Source organism: Anabrus simplex, chromosome 1 (genome assembly GCF_040414725.1).
Source record: "Anabrus simplex isolate iqAnaSimp1 chromosome 1, ASM4041472v1, whole genome shotgun sequence".
Classification (NCBI taxonomy): domain Eukaryota; kingdom Metazoa; phylum Arthropoda; class Insecta; order Orthoptera; family Tettigoniidae; genus Anabrus; species Anabrus simplex.
Window position 1 is genome coordinate 131,641,721 of NC_090265.1, and position 18,806 is coordinate 131,660,526.

General features: G+C 38.1%; 1 protein-coding gene across 3 annotated transcripts in view; it reads left to right on the forward strand.

Annotated features, from left to right (window-relative positions):
- LOC136884782 (uncharacterized) overlaps positions 1 to 18,806 on the forward strand; it is a 302,644-nt gene that overhangs the window by 117,422 nt on the left and 166,416 nt on the right. For all 3 annotated transcript variants that reach the window (XM_067157084.2, XM_067157077.2, XM_067157091.2), the window contains exons 3-4: positions 8,400 to 8,558; positions 8,660 to 8,851. In XM_067157084.2, coding sequence (XP_067013185.2) covers positions 8,400 to 8,558; positions 8,660 to 8,851 — 351 coding nt within the window. The remainder of the gene's footprint in view (positions 1 to 8,399; positions 8,559 to 8,659; positions 8,852 to 18,806) is intronic.

Consider the following 18,806-nt stretch of genomic DNA (forward strand, 5'->3'; position numbering starts at 1 on the left):
ACAGTAGATAACAAATAACAACTTCCACTTACATGTAAGTCTTCATCTGTTTCAATTTTATGTAAACCGAATTCTCTCCTTACGTTCAGTTTCTTATTTCTTCTTTTCCTTCTCTTACAGAAAACATTATTTCTGCATCTACTGACATTTTCTGGCATGGTTTCAGCCATTTTTATTACCTACCAGTGCTAAGGGCCACTTACAATTTTTCAACAGATGCTTCTGTCTCACTTGCTGACGAATTTCATCAGCGGCCTTGGAAAGATTGTATTCATGACAATCAAGTTTATGCTTGTGTTCACGCCCTCATGTCGTTGGCTTTATATTATTACCACTTTGGTTTTCCACTAATATTTTATATGAACTGTTTTTAATTAGAATTTTAATAGAAGAAGTTTTAGTCTCCGACAAGATTATGGTTTAATCATAAGACAGTTTTCCATTGTATCACTTTTCACATTTTTATGTTCCATATTTTAATAACTGACTAAACTTTTAACTTCCACTTTTAATTTAATTGTATTGTTGATGATTGTGTTTAGGCTGAAGATGCCCTTAATTGAGGGCGAAACATGTCCCATGTAACTAAGAATCTATTTATGTAACCACTATAAGTGAAAATATAATTATTTAATAGGTGGAACAAATTAAAACACCTTTATTATTGTTGATGTGTAAAAAATTTTCAATACGGACCTAAAACGAGGTTTATAACATGTAATGTAATAAACAATTGCCGAAATCTTAAATTTCCTTTTCTAACATTAAAGCATAACTCGTGAAGCGAACTATTATCGTCAATTAATGCATTAATAATCTTATAGAGATAAATTTGTTGAGTTATTACACGCCTACTGGCTAGCGATACATATTTAAATTCATTCAACAAAAATCCATATGAAACATAATTTCTAAAGGGGAATATCTTATATTTTTTATAATAAATTTATCTTAAAAAGCGTTTCTGCACTCTTTCAATTTGATTTTGATAAGATTTATAACATGGAGACCAAATTATACATGAATACTCAAGTTTTGATCGGCCAATGCTATTGAATAATAAGGTGAATGCATAAGTGTTAGTAAACTACCTTGAATTTCTAATTATAAAACCCAATTTCTTATAGGAATCATTAACCATTGTATTAATGTGCTCCTTGAAAGATAAATTTCTTGTAACAATTACCCCTAAGTCATTAACAGAGTGAACAACTTTGAGTTTTTCATTATTAATTTTATATTTATAATTCAATGTATTTTTCTTATTTGAAATCTGAAGGGAACAGCATTTATTTATATTATGTTGCAAACAGTTTTCAATACTGCAAGGTAAATTTCTATGCAGGGGGAGTACACAACGTGAAGCACTACACTTGACACATTCATATCTAGTTTCCTTCCTCTTATGGCTTGTCTTATTTGTCCTTTGTAAATAACGTAATGAATATTTCGTATTCGGTAGAATGTTCGTTGAGGTTAAGTTCGTCCCTAATGCTAGACTGGGTTGGGTCAAAATCATGTTTTATTGGTGTGAAATTAGCGTCATTTATCCAGGTTCTACGAGAAACTATATGTGGTGGCACTAACCTCGGTCGTTTCCGCATCATGTGATCAGGTTCGATTTCTAATTCCTCCTACTCCCCACCTTCAGATATATCACTCCTACTATCACTTTCCACAGAATCATTTACTAATGTATCATCTTCACTATCCTCGTAATAGTTAGACTCGTCATCATTACCTAAAACATCTAAAATATCACTTTCGGTCAAACTTTGTTTATTAGTGCTTATGGATGCAACCATGTTGGGTGACTCAAGGCAGCTGTTGAAGAAGAGTTAAAGGGTCAAGACTAAATATGCGGTGCTTGCGATGTATCGAGATAGCTGTGTTCTTCTCTGAGCATTGTCAGATGATGCCATCTCACGTTCAGCGACAGAACTGGAACATACGACTAAATTCGGCACCGGGAGAGAGCGGGGCATTTGAAATATGAGTTAACTCGTAGTTGGGACAGCGGAAGACATTCAGATGTCCGAGTTAACTCGGGCGTGGGAGTGAAAAGGTTAAGACAAAATTTCTCAAGATAAACTGTGCCAGGCCTTTGCTGGCAAGATGTAGTGTTTACAGTGCACTATGTCTTCTGGTATGGGCTAGAATAAAACTGTTACTTTAATTGACCTGTCTCAGTCCTATGCTTGACTTTGACAATATGAAAGTGGCTAAGGTATGAGTGACGCTAGTAATACCGTTGCTTATGCAGCCAGTCCCTGTTATGAATGGTGTGAAATTGTCGCTCATAGGGTCGGTTGGTGCAAGCATTTCAGTGGGCTTGGCAGACTGATGTGCAATAGCAACTTCTGGCTCAGTGAGGAAAGCAACGGGAAACTACCTCACTCCTCACTTCCCTAGTACGCCTCTTCAGTGAGACCTAGGCTATCTATGACAGCTAATGGTGAACCTGTGGAGGATCCAACCAGCCTTCAGGCTGAATATGCAACAACAATACTGTGCCATTTCCTGTCCTTTGCACCGACTAGACTCAGGGTTCAGTAAAGTGGTGGTCCTGTTCGTTGAATATGGGCAAATCAAAGTCTAATCTAAACTTATACTATTGAGTATATTGACAGGAAGAATGGACATTAGGGTGTCCCTTATTTTTCAAAGTTTTAATTTTGCAATGCATAGGTTATTGTTTTATTCATTTGGGCCTAAAACACCTGAAAACAATTTTTTTCCTTATTTGGAACACTGCAATCCGTGCCGACTCGTGCGTAAACATGTCCATACAAGTTGCGTCACAAGAGTGGCGCACTCTCATTGTTGTTGTCACTTAGTTTTCGCTTATCGGGTAGCTGTCACGGATTGTTTTATATTTCGAAGATGTCAGTGGAACTAAGGAGCAATAAAAAAAAAGCATTTTCTTGGTTGGTGAAGTAAATCACCAAATAACAGGCACAAAATTACCATCTAATCGTCAAGTTCTCGCAGTTCTATTTTTCAACATACGTGAGGTTAGTGAAAGCGCAAATCTTGTCATTCGGGAGTGCAATAAATTCTGGGAAAAGGCTAGAATACCTACCAGAGCTGTGCCTAATTGTGTTAAGAAGTTAGTGGATCTTTATCAGGTCTGGCGAGACCTGAAAAAAATAAAAATAGCAAGAAGATTCAGGATTTACATAGGTGCCGCGAAGAGAACTTTCAACTTGAATTAGATAATTTATTCGATATCGCACATGCTGATGCTCTTGAAAGAATAAAAATCGAAGAAGATAAAAGGGTGCCTAGCGGGTGTTTGACAAAAGGTTGGCTGATATTGAAGAAAGGGCCAGGCTGAGAAAACTCGCAGAAGATAAAAAGATAATACCAATATAAATGGTCCGTTATTGGACATTATAAATTTTCCAGCTAACTCATTCCAGGTTGCCAGCGTTTCGCCCCCGTGTGCTAGGCTGGGCTCATCAGTTGGTACCTAGCACACCTACCAAGACGCATGTCCAATAACGGACCATTTATATTGGTATTATAAATTTACTCATTCGGAACAAATATTACATATCCCCTATGGGAATCGACATCTGTATCAACCGAAGATAAAAAGAAACTAAAGTAAATGCCTTCCGCGAGCTCATTGGAATCTGCAACTTTACAGACTTTTGATACACATGAAGATGTAGAAGAACAATCCACAAGCTCTGAAGAAAGCCTGGAAGAATCTCTGCCATCCACATCTCAATCTGCAAGTTCTTAAGCTACGTCGACAAGAAGAGGAAGAAAAGATTTTATCACATCTAAATTAGTTGCAACTTTAGACAGATGTCAACTAAGCATCAGAGATTCTGTTTGTATAACTCAGTCTGTAGTAGAAGCACTTGGTCTTAGTTCTGACAATTACCCGATCAACAAATCTTCTATTCAATGCGTTCGAACACAAATGAGAAAAGATAGAGCGAGATCCATTAAATCCGATTTTCAGAATAACGTGCCCGAAGTTCATTGGGATGGAAAATTGTTACCTGCTCTGGACGTAGAAGTTCTAAAGAAGAACGCCTACCAATTATTACTTCATATGATGAGGAAGAACAACCTCTTGCTGTGCCGAAGTTAGACAACAGTTCCGGCAAAGAGCAAGCAAAAGCAGTGTCATATGCCCTTCGTGACTGGAACCTGGATGATAAGGTACAAATAATGTGCTGTGATACAACAGCATCTAATACAGGACTCCTGAATGGAGCTTGTGTGCTTTTAGAGCAAAAACTAGAAAGAGAGTTGTTACTCTTTCCTTGCCGCCATCATATTTACGAACTTGTGCTCAAAAGTGTGTTTGAATCAAAGATACAACAAATCACTAGCAGTCCTTGATATTCTGCTGTTCAAAAAGTTTAGAGACAACTGGAAGAATATTAATCCTCATGCCATCGAACCGTGCACTGATTTTGTCCAACATCTGTGTGAGGCAAATATTATTGAATTGGTGACTTTTTTTTACAATGAGCTGGCAAAATCGACTGTATGAATGATTATCACGAGCTCATACAACTCGCTGTTGTTTTTCTGGATGGAGACATTAAAAATGAAATAAAAATCAGACCTCCTGGTGCAATGCATCAAGCATGATGGATGGCAAGAGCTATTTACTCCTTAAAAAATATGTTTACTGAAGTCCCAGTTTAAAATGAGCGCTAAGGACAAACAAGCTTTACAAGATGTTTGTTTATTCGTTGTGGCAGTTTACGTGAAGCCCTGGCTTGGATCTAGTTTGGCAATAAAAGCGCCGAATCGAGATTTTTGTTTTTTTAAAGACCTTAAAAGATAACGAGCAAGTTGACAAGTTGATTTCCAATGCGGCTTTAAACAAGTTCAATCAACTCTTGTGGTACTTGTCAGAGGAAATAGCCATCCCTTCAATTTTTGATAATGAAATTGATGAGCAGGCTAAAGGAAACATTGTAGAAAACTTACAGAAAGAAAGCTTTGGTGATTCCGGAAAGAGATATGTTCCATCGAGAGATGGCTCTCTATATGATATGTAGTAGACTAGTAGTGTTTAATCTGGTATTTAATTTAGAACTTATTTGTTTTATTTATAGGCACTACAAGTATTTTTTATCTTGTTTTAGGGAAATCTTTGAGTGATTTTGTTTCTGTCAAGAGTAAAGATTTACTTTCACGACTGAAACTTGACAGTGGTTTCCTTCAAGAAATTGTATCTTCATGGAAAGTCAACATGGCGTTTGTGGAAGCTAAAAAGAAGGTTTCTACCTTAAAAGCAGTTAATGACACAGCTGAAAGAGCTGTTAAACTGATGACAGACTTTCATGGTTTGACTATCGCAGATGAAGAATAGAAGCAATTCTTATTACATTGTGTGCAAGAACATAGAAAAATTTACCCTGACTGTATAAAAAGAGACTTTGAAGAGGAAGTATCCTAATGAATAACTATAAAAAATGTATCTTTTTTTGTTACTTACAAGGCGAGCATTACATAAATTTCTGTTTTCATTTATATTTCTGTAAAATAATTGTTTTGAGTGATCATCTACAACTACATTTAAGAGACCCTTTAAGCAACTATTTTCTAAAACTTTTAGGCGCCGTCGGCACGGGTTAAAATTAATGTAGGAAGTTGAAATTCTGTACTTGGGTAACTAATAGACTAATAAACACAATAACGGGGTATGCGTTTTAATAAGTGAAAAAAATTTCTTTTTGCCCTTTTAAGGGACGCCCTAATGGACAAATACCTTCAGATGAGAAACATACATGGGGTAAAATGGATTTATTAATCCAGAAAAAACATAGAAATGGCCATGCTAAATGCAGTGCACTGAATCCTTGAGCACATTGCAGTCTGTTGATACATGATTCCCACAACATCCTGTGGTGCAAAATACCCATGATTTGCTGGCTGGATTGTCAAAAGTAAGCACCAGAATTACATTTGTGTGGCTTCCAAGCCATGTAGTGGTGGTGGTGGTGGTGGTGGTGGTGATTTTTGTTTTAAGAGGAAGTACAACTGGGCAACCATCCTCCCAAGCCATGTGCGTATGGCAGGAAATAAGTTAGCTGATCAAGCTGCCAAGAAGGCAGTCACATTGACATTGCCCTACAAGGTTCTTGTCAGGGATCTACATTCTCAGCTGAGATATTTGGTAATGTCCTACTAGGGGAGGAGTGGCAGGCCAACTCTCTTTCCAATTAGCTGAGAAGGATTAAATGAACAGCAAAAGTATGGAAGACTTCCCTTCGGGTTTCCCTAGAGAAGCAGTGATATTGCATCGCCTTGAGATCGGCTATGGTATTGTAATGCACTCCTACTTACTGAAGGTAGAACAACCCCCATTATGTACTTGCGGCAGCCATCTAACTGTAGTATACATCCGTACAGAGTGCGTGGACCTGGCTGATCTGCATCGTACTCTGAAACTTCCAAGTACCACCTCCCTCATTTTTCGAGGTGATGAGCTGTCAGTAGACCTCGTCATCTGTTTTATGTTTTTAGCGGTGAAGTTAAAAATTATTTGTTTTTAATGTTTCTTTATTGTAAACCATGTTTTTATCAAGTTTTCTGTGTTTTAACAAGTTTTTAATTTTAACTTAATATACTTTTAAATTGCCTTATTTCATTACATTTTAATAAACATTTAAATCATCTTGTAGAAAAAATAAGGCATTGCAGATTAGATCCACTGATTATTCTAAGTTCATAATCATTTTCATTACTATCCTTAATCCTAGTCAGTGGGTATTTTAGTCTATTATTTCATTTCATTTTATTTTTACCACTAGCAGTAGGTGACGTAGATGTTAGGCACCTTTAAATAACAATCATCATCATCATCATCTATTTTGTGTTCCTATCTTTGTTTTTCATTAATCGGAATAAAAAGCTATACGATCGTTGTTTAAAATACATTATTTTTGTTTATTGGAATTTTAATTCTCCAACTTTTATTGATAGTTTGTTCTAGATTTTAAACACAGTCTTTTACCTTGTAATCTTGTGAATTACACTAGCCAATATGATTTTGCGGTAAAATAGAAAATATGTAATTCTTATGGAAATCGCTGCCCTGCTTCCGAAAATGATGCTTCCTATCACTTCTAGTTTTGACACAACTTGGTGCTTTTAGTATCTGCATGAATTCGTAAGATGTAATGTTGAGAGATGTTATCACGGAACTTTTTCTTAGAATACAATTATGTGATTTGATTTGCTACTGTTTGCATTTTATTATAGGTTTATTGCTGTTTAAATTTTCAATTTGTAGTTGGGGATTTCCTGGTAATTTCATAACAAACTCCCCCAGATACACAATAGACCGCGAGGCATGTAGGATTGAAGATAAGACAGTTGAGCGTTTGTCATTCATCTTAGACCACTTGAATAAACAGACGTGTTAAAAGCCCCAGCCCTTATGCTATGTTTATGATGGACTGATAAAGCAGTTCCCTTTCAAAGATAACAGCCCTCAAGTATTATACTCACGAAGATGAACTTGTATTTTGTACAGATGTTTCAAATCTTCAACGTCAATTGGGAGGGAAAGAGTATGATCCTAGTAACTGGCGTGTTTTTATTGACTCTTTGCTTCATAATACAAATGTTCTGGCATCCATACCACTTGCACGCTCCACAAAAATGTCTGAAACATACGAGACCTTAAAGATGGTGCTTGAAAAAAATTAAATATCACAAGCACGGGTGGCAAATTTGCGGTGATTTGAAGATCAGTGGATTGTTGCTGGGACAACAAAAAGGCTATACAAAATTTCCCTGTTTCCTATGGCGAATGGGATAGCAGGACACAGCCGAAACTAAATAGGCGCTTTATGCTTCAGTTTCATGAATTTCAATATACATTAAAAATATAATACAAACCATCTACTTGCTTACAAAGCAGAATTTATGTGTATTTAATGCATGCCAAATATGATTACTTTTTGCAAGCTGAAATTTACATTAATATATCAAATTTAATCAGTACTAAGTATCAACTATTTCATGTAAGAACAAAATAACATTATATAAAATTGCCACTAAACCAGACGTGATATGCCAAAACAAATCTTTTTCTTGAATTCTGCATTAAGAAATTCATAAAACCAACCTATTTTCGTTTTTAACGCACAATTATTATTATTATTTTTTTTTTGTGCAGGCTAGTGTTATTTTATATGAATAATAATAGTAACATCTGCAGAACATAATGCAAGAAAAATTCTAACTTGCTGTTTGCTATTCCTTTAACACTCATCTTTGCTGTTGAATATGTAGCCAGTTAGTTTAATGGCCATAGGAAAGACATTTGTCCAAACCATTATTGCAGCATTACCACTTGTAAGTATATTTCCTTTTGAAGTGCTTTGGAATATATTTTGTAATATGGTTTTCAGATCACATTGTCATGACACCAAAAAGTAAAACAGCGAAATCTACCACTCTAGCAATTGAGCGACGTACAATCCCTTTGGAAAGTGAGGCACCAAGTGAAAAAATGCATGTTGCAGGTGGTGACCATCAAGGAATAGTCATCAATAAGGAAATAATAATAGGTAAGTTTCATTTTAAACTGGGTTTAATTTGCCTCAGGGAAAGAGTGCAAGTTTTTATGAATAGAAATGCCGACTATTTCAGTGTATTTCTTCCCTTTCAGATGGAGACAATAGTCCTGCTCAATTATCTCTGGAGTTCTGTGTATTTTTGGTGAATGTTCAAACTGGCTTGCATAACCAGGAGAGACGCACGTTACAGTTTTGGTTCTCTCCTACCTTACCTGAAACTGACCAGGCCTCTGTTGCACAAGAATTTTTCAGAGAGTTGGTTAGTCCTCAGGAATTTCCTCGCGGTAAGTTGATGGCATTTAGTCCATTATTCATTAAATTAGATTATATGACTTTATTATTTGGAAGGTGCAACCATTAAGTTAGCTGCATAACACTCAAGATTGTCTTTTGGTATCTCAGTAAATATTCAGAACTATGATTTTCCTTATTATGGAAATTTAAGGTGATGGCCATGTTGTTATTATTATTATTATTATTATTATTATTATTATTATTATTATTATTATTATTATTATTATTATTATTTTTTTTTTTTTTTAAACGACAGGTGACTTGTGGTGAGGAAGTAGTCTGCAGGCTGCCAGTGGATGGCAAAAGTATATTACTTCAAAATAATGAAATTTGCAGCTGCAATATTTATGTTTGTAAAGGTAGATTTACAGTAGGACTGGGCGAGTTGGCCGTGCGGTTAGGGGCGTGCGGCTCTGAGCTTGTATCCGGTAGATACGGTAGATAGTGGGTTCGAACCCCACTGTCGGCAGCCTTGAAGATGGTTTTCTGTGGTTTCCCATTTTCACGCCAAAATGCTGGGGCTGTACCTTAATTAAGGCCACGGGTGCTTCCTTCCCACTCTTAGGCCTTTCCTATCCCTTCGTCGCCATAAGACCTATTTGTGTCGGTGTGACGTAAAGCCAATTGTTAAAAAATAATTTACAATAGTATAAATACACATTTGAGACAAACAATAAATGAACATATTTATTTGCTTTATAATTAAGGCAGTACACACAAAATTGTGAAATAAGACAGTTTTAATAATACTGTTCTCTATTTGAACCTAACCTGTTATTCACGGTTCCTTGTCATTGTCTTTTGATGTGCTGCCTTTTTGCTGTGCTTTATAGCAAACTATGCATCATTTTTGAACTTTTCTGGCTGGTCATTCTGTCTTCAACAGAGTGTGCATACTGCTTTTCCCAGGACTGATGACAGTTTCTGACTGTGGTCCAACCAAGCTTCTTGTGATCTGCTGTTGGAATTCTGGTGGTGGCAATTTTTTATTTTTCATTTTTTCAGACATCATTCTGTAGAGTATCCAAGGATTAACCAAGGCTGTTCCAGTGACAATTTCAAGGGCTACTTTCTTTCGCCATTTTAATCCTTTCCATAGACCTGAATAATACAAAGGTATTTGGTCACTGAAATCGACCCCCTTTTTAGTTCCATTGTATCGAGGCCAGAGAGAGAGGCTTCTTGACAGGTTCAGCATCTCTGTTTTCCTTCCCAGAATTGACTAGATAGTTACCATGGCTCGATAGTTTTCAAAGCATGAGTACAGGTCACTTGTCAACTCATTTAATGACTCTACTAGTGTGTTGACACGTTTTGCCCACCACCTCTCGGTTTGTATTTTCTGCTTCACCATCAGTGACAGTCCGTGCCTGTTACATACCTGCCACCTTTCCCGATTTAGGTAGGAGACTCCCGATTTTTGACAGATTTTCCTGCCTCTCGATTATTCTATTATTTCTCCCGATTTTAGCTTATTTTTCGGTGAACTTCAAACATTTGCTTTCAAATCCCGCAATTTCAGCTTTTTTTACGCCAGTGGCCAGAAGTCTTTCGCTCATTGGCTGCTTTCAAATGAAATATCGATGTTTATTGAAACCTGTATATTGTGACACATATATCGATCGTCAAATTCCTGTTCTCGTGTGTTATGTTCATGTTCGTTCACAGTTCACATCCGTCTAGTCGATTCTAGAGACTAATCGCTATACATGGAGTTTTTTTTAGTAATTTAGTGACAGAATTTCAATTATAACGACTAGTGACTTTTCTAGAGATTTTAGGAGCCATTTGGAGACAATTCTGACTAATTTAAATTTGTCTCAATATAAATAAAATATATATTTGCTATTCCTTTGACACTCATCTTTGCTGTTGAATGTGTAGCCAGTTAGTTTAATGGCCATAGGAAAGACATTTGTCTAAACAATTATTGCAGCATTACCATTCTGTACATTGTTCAGAATTTAGAAAGAATGATATTTCTGTACCGGTCGTGACCACAGTAACAAGGGGAAATGCACATTTTAATTTTCCATAGTTTCTGTATGTATGTATGTATTTATGTACGCTCATCACGAGAAAACAGCTGAAGAGAAACTAATGAAAATTGTTATATTAAGTCGGGGACCAAGTTGATACAATCTAGGCCATAAATAATTTTATTCACACTGAGTGAAATGGTAGTTTAAGGGAAGGCCTAAAATTTAATTCTCAAATATTTGTTATTATTGGCCCTGTTGATAAATACTACATAACTAAAGTTATATGTTATTAATTTCTTATCATTTATGTCTTATACATTTTTACTGTACCGGCTATGATAACAGAGATACTCATGAATTTGTATTTTTAACCAAGTTTGATAGCTGCAGTCGCTTAAGTGCGGCCAGTATCCAGTATTCGGGAGATAGTGGGTTCGAACCCCACTGTCGGCAGCCCTGGTTTTCTGTGGTTTCCCATTTTCACACCAGGAAAATGCTGGGGCTGTACTTTAATTAAGGTCACGGCCACTTCCTTCCCAGTCCTAGCCCTTTCCTGTCCCGTCATAGCCATAAGATCTATATATGTCGGTGCGATGTAAATCCAATAGCAAAACACACACAAAAAAAAAAGACCTATCTGTGTCGGTGCGATGTAAAGATTTTGGATTTTTGTTGCTAAGTCCATACCAGCGCCGAGTTACGAGAAAATGGGTGAACAGAATGTAATGAAAATCAGAAAATCAGGAACTACAGTCTACGCTGTAAATAATTTTATTCACCCTGTTCGAAATGGTAGTTTAGGGGAAGGTGCCAAACATACAGCTGTGGCCTTAATTAAGGTACAGCCTCGGCATTTGCCTAGTGTGAAAATGGGAAACCACGGAATACCATCTTCAGGACTGCCAACACTGGGGCTTGAACCCACTATCTCCCGATTACAACAAAAGTTTTAGAGAATACAATTTCCGATTATTTATATCTTATTCAGGTTTACCATACCAACTATAATAATATTGGTGATGGTGATTAAATTGTGAAGAATGAGAAAAAAGTCATGAAGGAACGATCGCACGAGAGTGGGTCATGAAAGAAAGGACAGCTCACTTTACATTCGATGCTCTAATATCACAAAGTTGGAAGAAAACTAAATGTGAAGGCCTGCAATGAATAAAGCTCATAAAATTGATCAACAATAACATTACATTGACCATTGTTTGTTGTGATGTACTTTGTGTATTCTGTTGCCATTTATCTCCAATAGATGGGATTACTGCTGCATAGGTGCGTGTCGAGTATAACAGCCTGCCTGAATATTGGCGGGAAGTAGTTGGGGAGTTAGAGATCTCTCTTCTTTAGCATGCCATTCCTCTGGTTCATAAATTTTCTGATGCTACTGGAATGTAACACACTGGATCATCATAGTATTCCAGCTATTCGATCCCTACTCTGAGGCAGTGATTGGAATGAGCAGTGTGCACACTTAAATGGAATAATTATACAGGAGTGTTCACGGTTGTTTTGCGGCCTGGTCATTCTAGCTCTGGAAGTTTGAACTGTTAGATCGACACTGTAGTACTTTTCGTTACAAGTGAGAAAATGTGCTGTTTTTCATTTTATTGAATATTTCATATGACAGCATTGCTTTTAATTGCGACATTCATACTGTCATCATTGCAATGACCTATGTTGATTGTTGACTTCAGTTGGGAAAACTATAAGAACAGTCTTTTTGAGAATTCTGTTGCGAAGCACAGGTACATCAGCTAGTTATTTGATACAAATAGCATTGTGCTTCGCATAATCGCATGGGCGCTTGATGCAATATATTAATCTATGCATTTGCTAAGTAATGACATTACTGATTCTCACATGTGGAGCATGAATTCATACTCTTTTCGGAAGGCTTATCAGAGATCGATCATCTCATTCATACTTCCTGTGAGGGGTAGAGATGTGTAATTTTTAGCCTTGTAGCCTCGTATAGCAACAGTCGGGCTTTGAGGCAATAAGTGTTATAAATATATCATGGTACTGTATTGTGCAAGACATGTAGAACAAGCAGTTTTGATCAATTGTATCTCCTGATTTTCATATCAAAATCTCCTGATTTTTGGTTTTAAAGTTGGCAGGTATGCTGTTGTTATTATGAAGCGTTTCACTCAAACTTCTTCAGAAGTTCTTCTGCCAGAGGTGCACTATGTAGAAATTATCAGTATAGAGGATACAAACTTCATTTAGAAATCCACTTAGAAACTCCATTTCATCTTTGTTCTAACGGTATATCTTCCTTTGATCCATAGTTTATGCAGCTTAACTCTTTCTTTGTATTCTTTGTTAGGAATGTTGTGATATGTTGTTGTGTGGGTAACCACAGGGTTTTTATCTACATGGAAGGTGAATTATATTTTGATAAAAATTAAAGTTCTTATAAAATATTAAATGTGAGGAACATACAATAGGATGCACTTTTTTTTTTTTTTTTTGAAACAACTGTACATTCTTAAAAATAAGAGGCCTCTGCAAGGTACTATAGTTTCATCTGTAACCATTTCTTTGCCCATTGTCAAAGCATTCTCAAAAATTTGGTTTAATTTATCAAGGAGAGTTGGATTAGTAACTGATTAGCTCAGTTGTATGCAAAGTGCCAGAAACTCAAGAAGGAAACAATTCCATGTTATTATCTGTCTTACAAGTTTAACATCATATAAGATGTTCTTGAACTGGTATGAGCTGTTGTGAGGAACAAAACCCATTCACATGATGATTCCAAGAAACTTTTTTGTATATTCTATATTAGTTTCCTTCCATTTCAAACTTCTGAACTTGTTTTTCTCGCTGTGATTTTGTTTAAATTGTATGGCATACCTGTTGGTTTTTGAACCATCATTTCCACTGTCATCCAAGAAGTTAGAGTATATATCAGTGGGCTGTCCCTCTCGAGCTGCATCTAAAGTTTTGTTTCCCCAGTGAAGTCTAAATCATTCGTGATTATATCACCCCAACTGCATTCTGATTTTCCTGATTTTGTCATAAGTTTGTTCTCTGTCAATTTCACTTTGGACCCTGTGCTGGTTCCAGAAGATTGTGAAGACAAACTGGATAATAAAATATTGCAATCCTGGATATCACTATTGTACATTTGATATCTTTGAATTCTAAGATCCTCAATATCAGACTCCTCTAATGGTTCTTCCAAACGAGATCTCCTGTGTCATCATGAAGAATCTGAACTGGAACACACTGCAGGTAGGTGACATTCTGCTAATCTGAGTTTCATCTGAAACTGTGCTTATATTTGCTAGTACGATGACAAAATCTGTATGTAGGTTGTGAAATATAACATTCTTACCAGATGCTGCGTAGAAAAGATCCTTACGTGTAAATACTGTAGTTACTTCACATGCTGATAAGGATAATCGTGCAGTCATAACGGATTTCCACCACCTTGTAATGACTCATAAAATTATAATAATCAACAACGTATAGCTCCTATTGTTTGCCGTGATTTAGTGGGATGTCTAATGAAAATGTGAGGCAGTGGTGTCTCACGTAGCAAATAGTAAAAGCTGTATCACTTCTATTGGTCGGGAGTCTCCAGTGCCTCGTGGTATAAGGTTGCTGTTAACGTACACCTATGTTACAGAACATCATAGCTGTTGTGCAAAGTTATCGCCGTAGCAGCATGGGAATAATACATGTGGGTTTTTTTTTTTCTGTCCAACACCACATTTTAGTGCTGTCCAAGTCACAGGTGACTCACAATGCAGTGAACATGTTGACTTGTTTTTTTCATTTCCTTTCAATGCTTATCATTTGTGTTGACTTTGCATGGGAGCAGTTATGAATTTAAGGCAAGAGGCTACTATAACCAAGGGCTTATAACATTTCCTTGTATATGACATTATTCATGTTTTCCTCCAATATTGAACACGAGAAGAGTTTGTTTTAATGTAACACTTAAAATGGACATGTAAAGCTGCCCATGAGAAAAATATTCTCCACCAAGATCAACTCCAGTTAGCAAAGTGTCTGACCCTGTACTTTATTTCTTGTCATGTCAAAAAGTAGACTCTTACCAGGAATTTGACTTGTTTGAAATCAGAAAGCAAATCTGAAGGAAACTGGCCACAGCCAGTTAAAACAGTAGCTTCAATCAAACAATTTTCCAAAGTTTTCACTACCAATCGCATCACATTGCGTAACTTTGGCAGGTGTAATTACGTATTTTGAATGTAATCTACTACAACCTGTATGCGCTTTCTGTCTCGGCATGGTGGGTTATCATAGATTTTTAATAGATAACGAAAAATCATTGGAAAACTATTATTGTATCATAGCATGTGCAAGGAAATGTTCACAGATGGAATTTCAAAAATCCAAGGTGCACGACATTAACAGCAAAACTCCAAACACATCCCACCTTTCCCCCAATCTGAACTTGACTGTGTAGACTGTGCAAGGACGTGTTCACAGACGGAATTTAAAACAAAGCAGAGTTGCATCAAATTTCCAGTGAAACTCCTGACACATCCTCCCTCCCCCCATTCTCAACTCAGTTTTGTAGCCTGCAGAACAAAATGTCACAGACTGAATGAAGAAAAGTCGAGGTGCATCAGATTACCATGGAAACTCTAAACAGACTGTGGGATGAAATGTTCACAGACGGAATGCAGAAAAGGCGAGGTAAATCGAATAAATAGTGAAACTCACAACATATCCACATTTCTCTGAAGTCGTGTAACTCGACTGTTAGCTACTGACTGAAGCTGTTGATAGCTTGGGTGAGAGGCTAGCATGTTGGCTTGCAATCTTCTCACTTGATCAAAAGCTGGTTATCTTTTCAGAATGGAGATTGCACAGTAAAATGAAAATGACAATACCTCTGAAAGTACATATGAAAATTACATGTTGTATATTACATTTTAATCTCCATTCATTTCTTGAATTGAATAAACAATTTATTTTAATTAGGATTAACTGATTCAATTAAAAATTTGTTTTGAAATTTGACTGCTTTTTTTACTAAAAACAGTTATAGGGGTGTATGTGTTGTAACGTGTTGGCAGGGTATATAAATAAGACAGAACCTGGTAGCATCCTATTCTAATATTTATTAACTAAGCCCTAAAACTACACATTTATGCATACAAACAATTGCCGATCTCTCAACTATTACAAGATATTAGAATCGTTCTGTATTGATGGTTTTCACTTTACAAAGGAAAAATTAAAAGTTAAAGTAAAACTTAAATTAGGTTTAACACACCTTTTATTTTAGTTATGTTTTGTATTAACCTTTATTCACTGAATTTTGTTGCAGTGAGTTGTTTATTGCTCCATCTGATGATGAAATGTTGTATATTGTGCTGTTTTTATTTCCGTCATGTCTCTTTGCCTTTTTTTCTTCATTTATTCCTTTATTATTTTTTGGCACATTTTTAGCTTGTATTATGTAAATTTACCTTAACCCCCCCCACCATTTCACTGAAGATGGCTCAAACGAGTCAAAACATGTTTGAATTTTATTACTCCATCTAATGATGGAACTATGTGATGTATTGATTTAGGAGGATACTTTTAATTTTTCCTTTGTAAAGGTCTCACAACTTACACAAGTACATAGAACACACACTTACACGCTTTGCTCTCTCTCTCTCTCTCTCTCTCTCTTGTAGTTTCTCATGTTTTACCTACAATGACACACACACACACACACACACACACAGAGTCTTTGATCACTTACACTACACTCACTCAGCCGCTTAGTCACACTCGTTAGTGCTGTCAGGGTCGGCAGTCCACACGTCAGTCTAGTTGCTCGATATAGTACCTGGTGTCCACTCAGTCCATTGAACTCCACTCACAGACCTATGTCGGCAACCAGTGTTGTCCTCCACTGCACAGGACAGACCACTCCTCTTACAGCAGCCGACCCTAGACACTCACGCACGAAGACAGGCACACAGAAACTAGTCCTCGTCTCCAACAGACTGCCACCTAACACACTGACTGCGCTCTTCGCTAACTCACAGAGCCCACACATTGGACTTACTACACCAGCTGAACTACAACTAACTCAACCCCATGGGTTGCACCTGACTTAAATACCTGGACCCACACCATCTGGATGCTTCCAGAAGGGACACGCCTCATAGTCTTCCTGATAGCAAGTACTCTCCGCGCACTGTCCAGATTCTTCTATAACGCCGGAGTCCTCCAATGAGCGAGCGGGTCAAACCAGATAGCAGTGGCGGGGTCGCTGACCAATTCGCGGCTGTCCTCCGTCTGGTGATGGGAGTAGGGCGAGTGTGGGCCTTCCTTGGTGATGAGCGTACGGTTGGAGCTGGCTAGCTTGCACTACTTCCCGTGGTTGTTCATTGGCTTGGTGGAATCAGCGGCTCACCATGCTACACTGCCCTCTCTTCAGGACAAGGCTTGCTCAACGATATGGCACCAGACAGTTTGTTTGGTTGGCCACCACCTTCCCATGGGGAATCTGTTGGGTCCGGTCGACGGTGTCCTCGTTCCCGGTGATAACGATCCGCAAGTCCTTGCGTAGCAGCCAGAACTTCGGTGATTTTCCTTTCGTTCAACCCCCCCCGTCTACTGCTAGGGCCTGAGCGCCTTTGTAGTCCTGTGAGGTGACACACGGGACTGGTTTGCTCATCTCAGACTTGGCGCTGCTGAATTTCCTCTTTTTCTGGGGTGCGGAATTAGATGTTCGTACTATGCAGCTTCGTACCGGAACGAGTGTCGTGGGTAGGTGGTATCCTTGTTTGTTGGTCAGCAGTTTGTCTTCCATTGGTGCTCTGTCTCCTAGTGGGGGTCCCTCCAGCTGTGCCATTGCCATCATTTCCTCTATCTCCTGGGATATCATCAGAGCTTCCTCGTAGTTCTGCTTCCCGCCAGTCATCCTCACTGGACGGATCTCGGCGCCGCACAGTTTTTCGCCGGTGTCAGCCACCTCACTCTTGGTGTTATCTCGGGGTGGCTCATCCATAATCACGCCGCCTAGTCGCTTGATCTCAGAATCGAATACCTGCGACGTTCTATCGGCGCACTTCGAGTCTTCTCCTGCAGCTGGAGTCGGCGGCTCTCGGTTGGTGGACACCACAGCACCTGTCGAGCCCTTCCACAACCTCCTCACTGGTTGAACGTGGCTGGAGGCTGTGTTGTACTGTCATCTTCTGTACACGTAATCCGGCGATCGGATATTTGGCTCTCTTCTTGGACACTGATTCGATCTCGAACTGGATCTGGCATGTTCTCCAGGAAATTATTCAGTCTTCCCGTGGGGTTTCCATCTTCATGAAATCGGAGCTGCCATCGCTGCTAGCAGGATTCATTTATGTCTCCACAGTCATCGTGTTTGCACACAGGACACTCACTCCCTCCGCTGGGCCTTGAACTCCAGACTCCACAACCGCGAGCATCACTTCGGACCGCTTCTCATCCAGTTTGTTGTCGTCCTGCATGATGTCATCGTTGACCTTCGTTTTCCGACTTTTAACTGCTTGCTCTTCCGTTCACTCAAGTCGTTTTCAGTTGGTCTGGGTTAGATCTCCGTCCAGATCTCAGCTCACTAATAAGTTCGTCATACCCACTGATCTCTATACATGGATGGCTGGTAGCTTGGGTAGCAGTAAGCCGAATAGAAGATGACTGGCGTAGTAAGATGGCAGCGAGCGCATGGTGCAATAGACCACGAGGAGCGCGCTTGCTTTGTTTATGCTTAGTTCAGTGACGCCAGGCCTCTTGATTGTAGTTCCACGAGTGTTCTGTCCTGTGTTATTGCAAAGTAAATAGTAGTGTATTTTACGAATTTAGATTTGTTGCCTTGTAGTATGCTTGTGAATTACAAGATTCAATTTAAATATGTACGTGTTTATGTGAAATGAGGCGCTCGGGGCTAGATAATGGTAAGCCACATTGAGGAAATTTTACAGGAGAGCCATATGAAGGT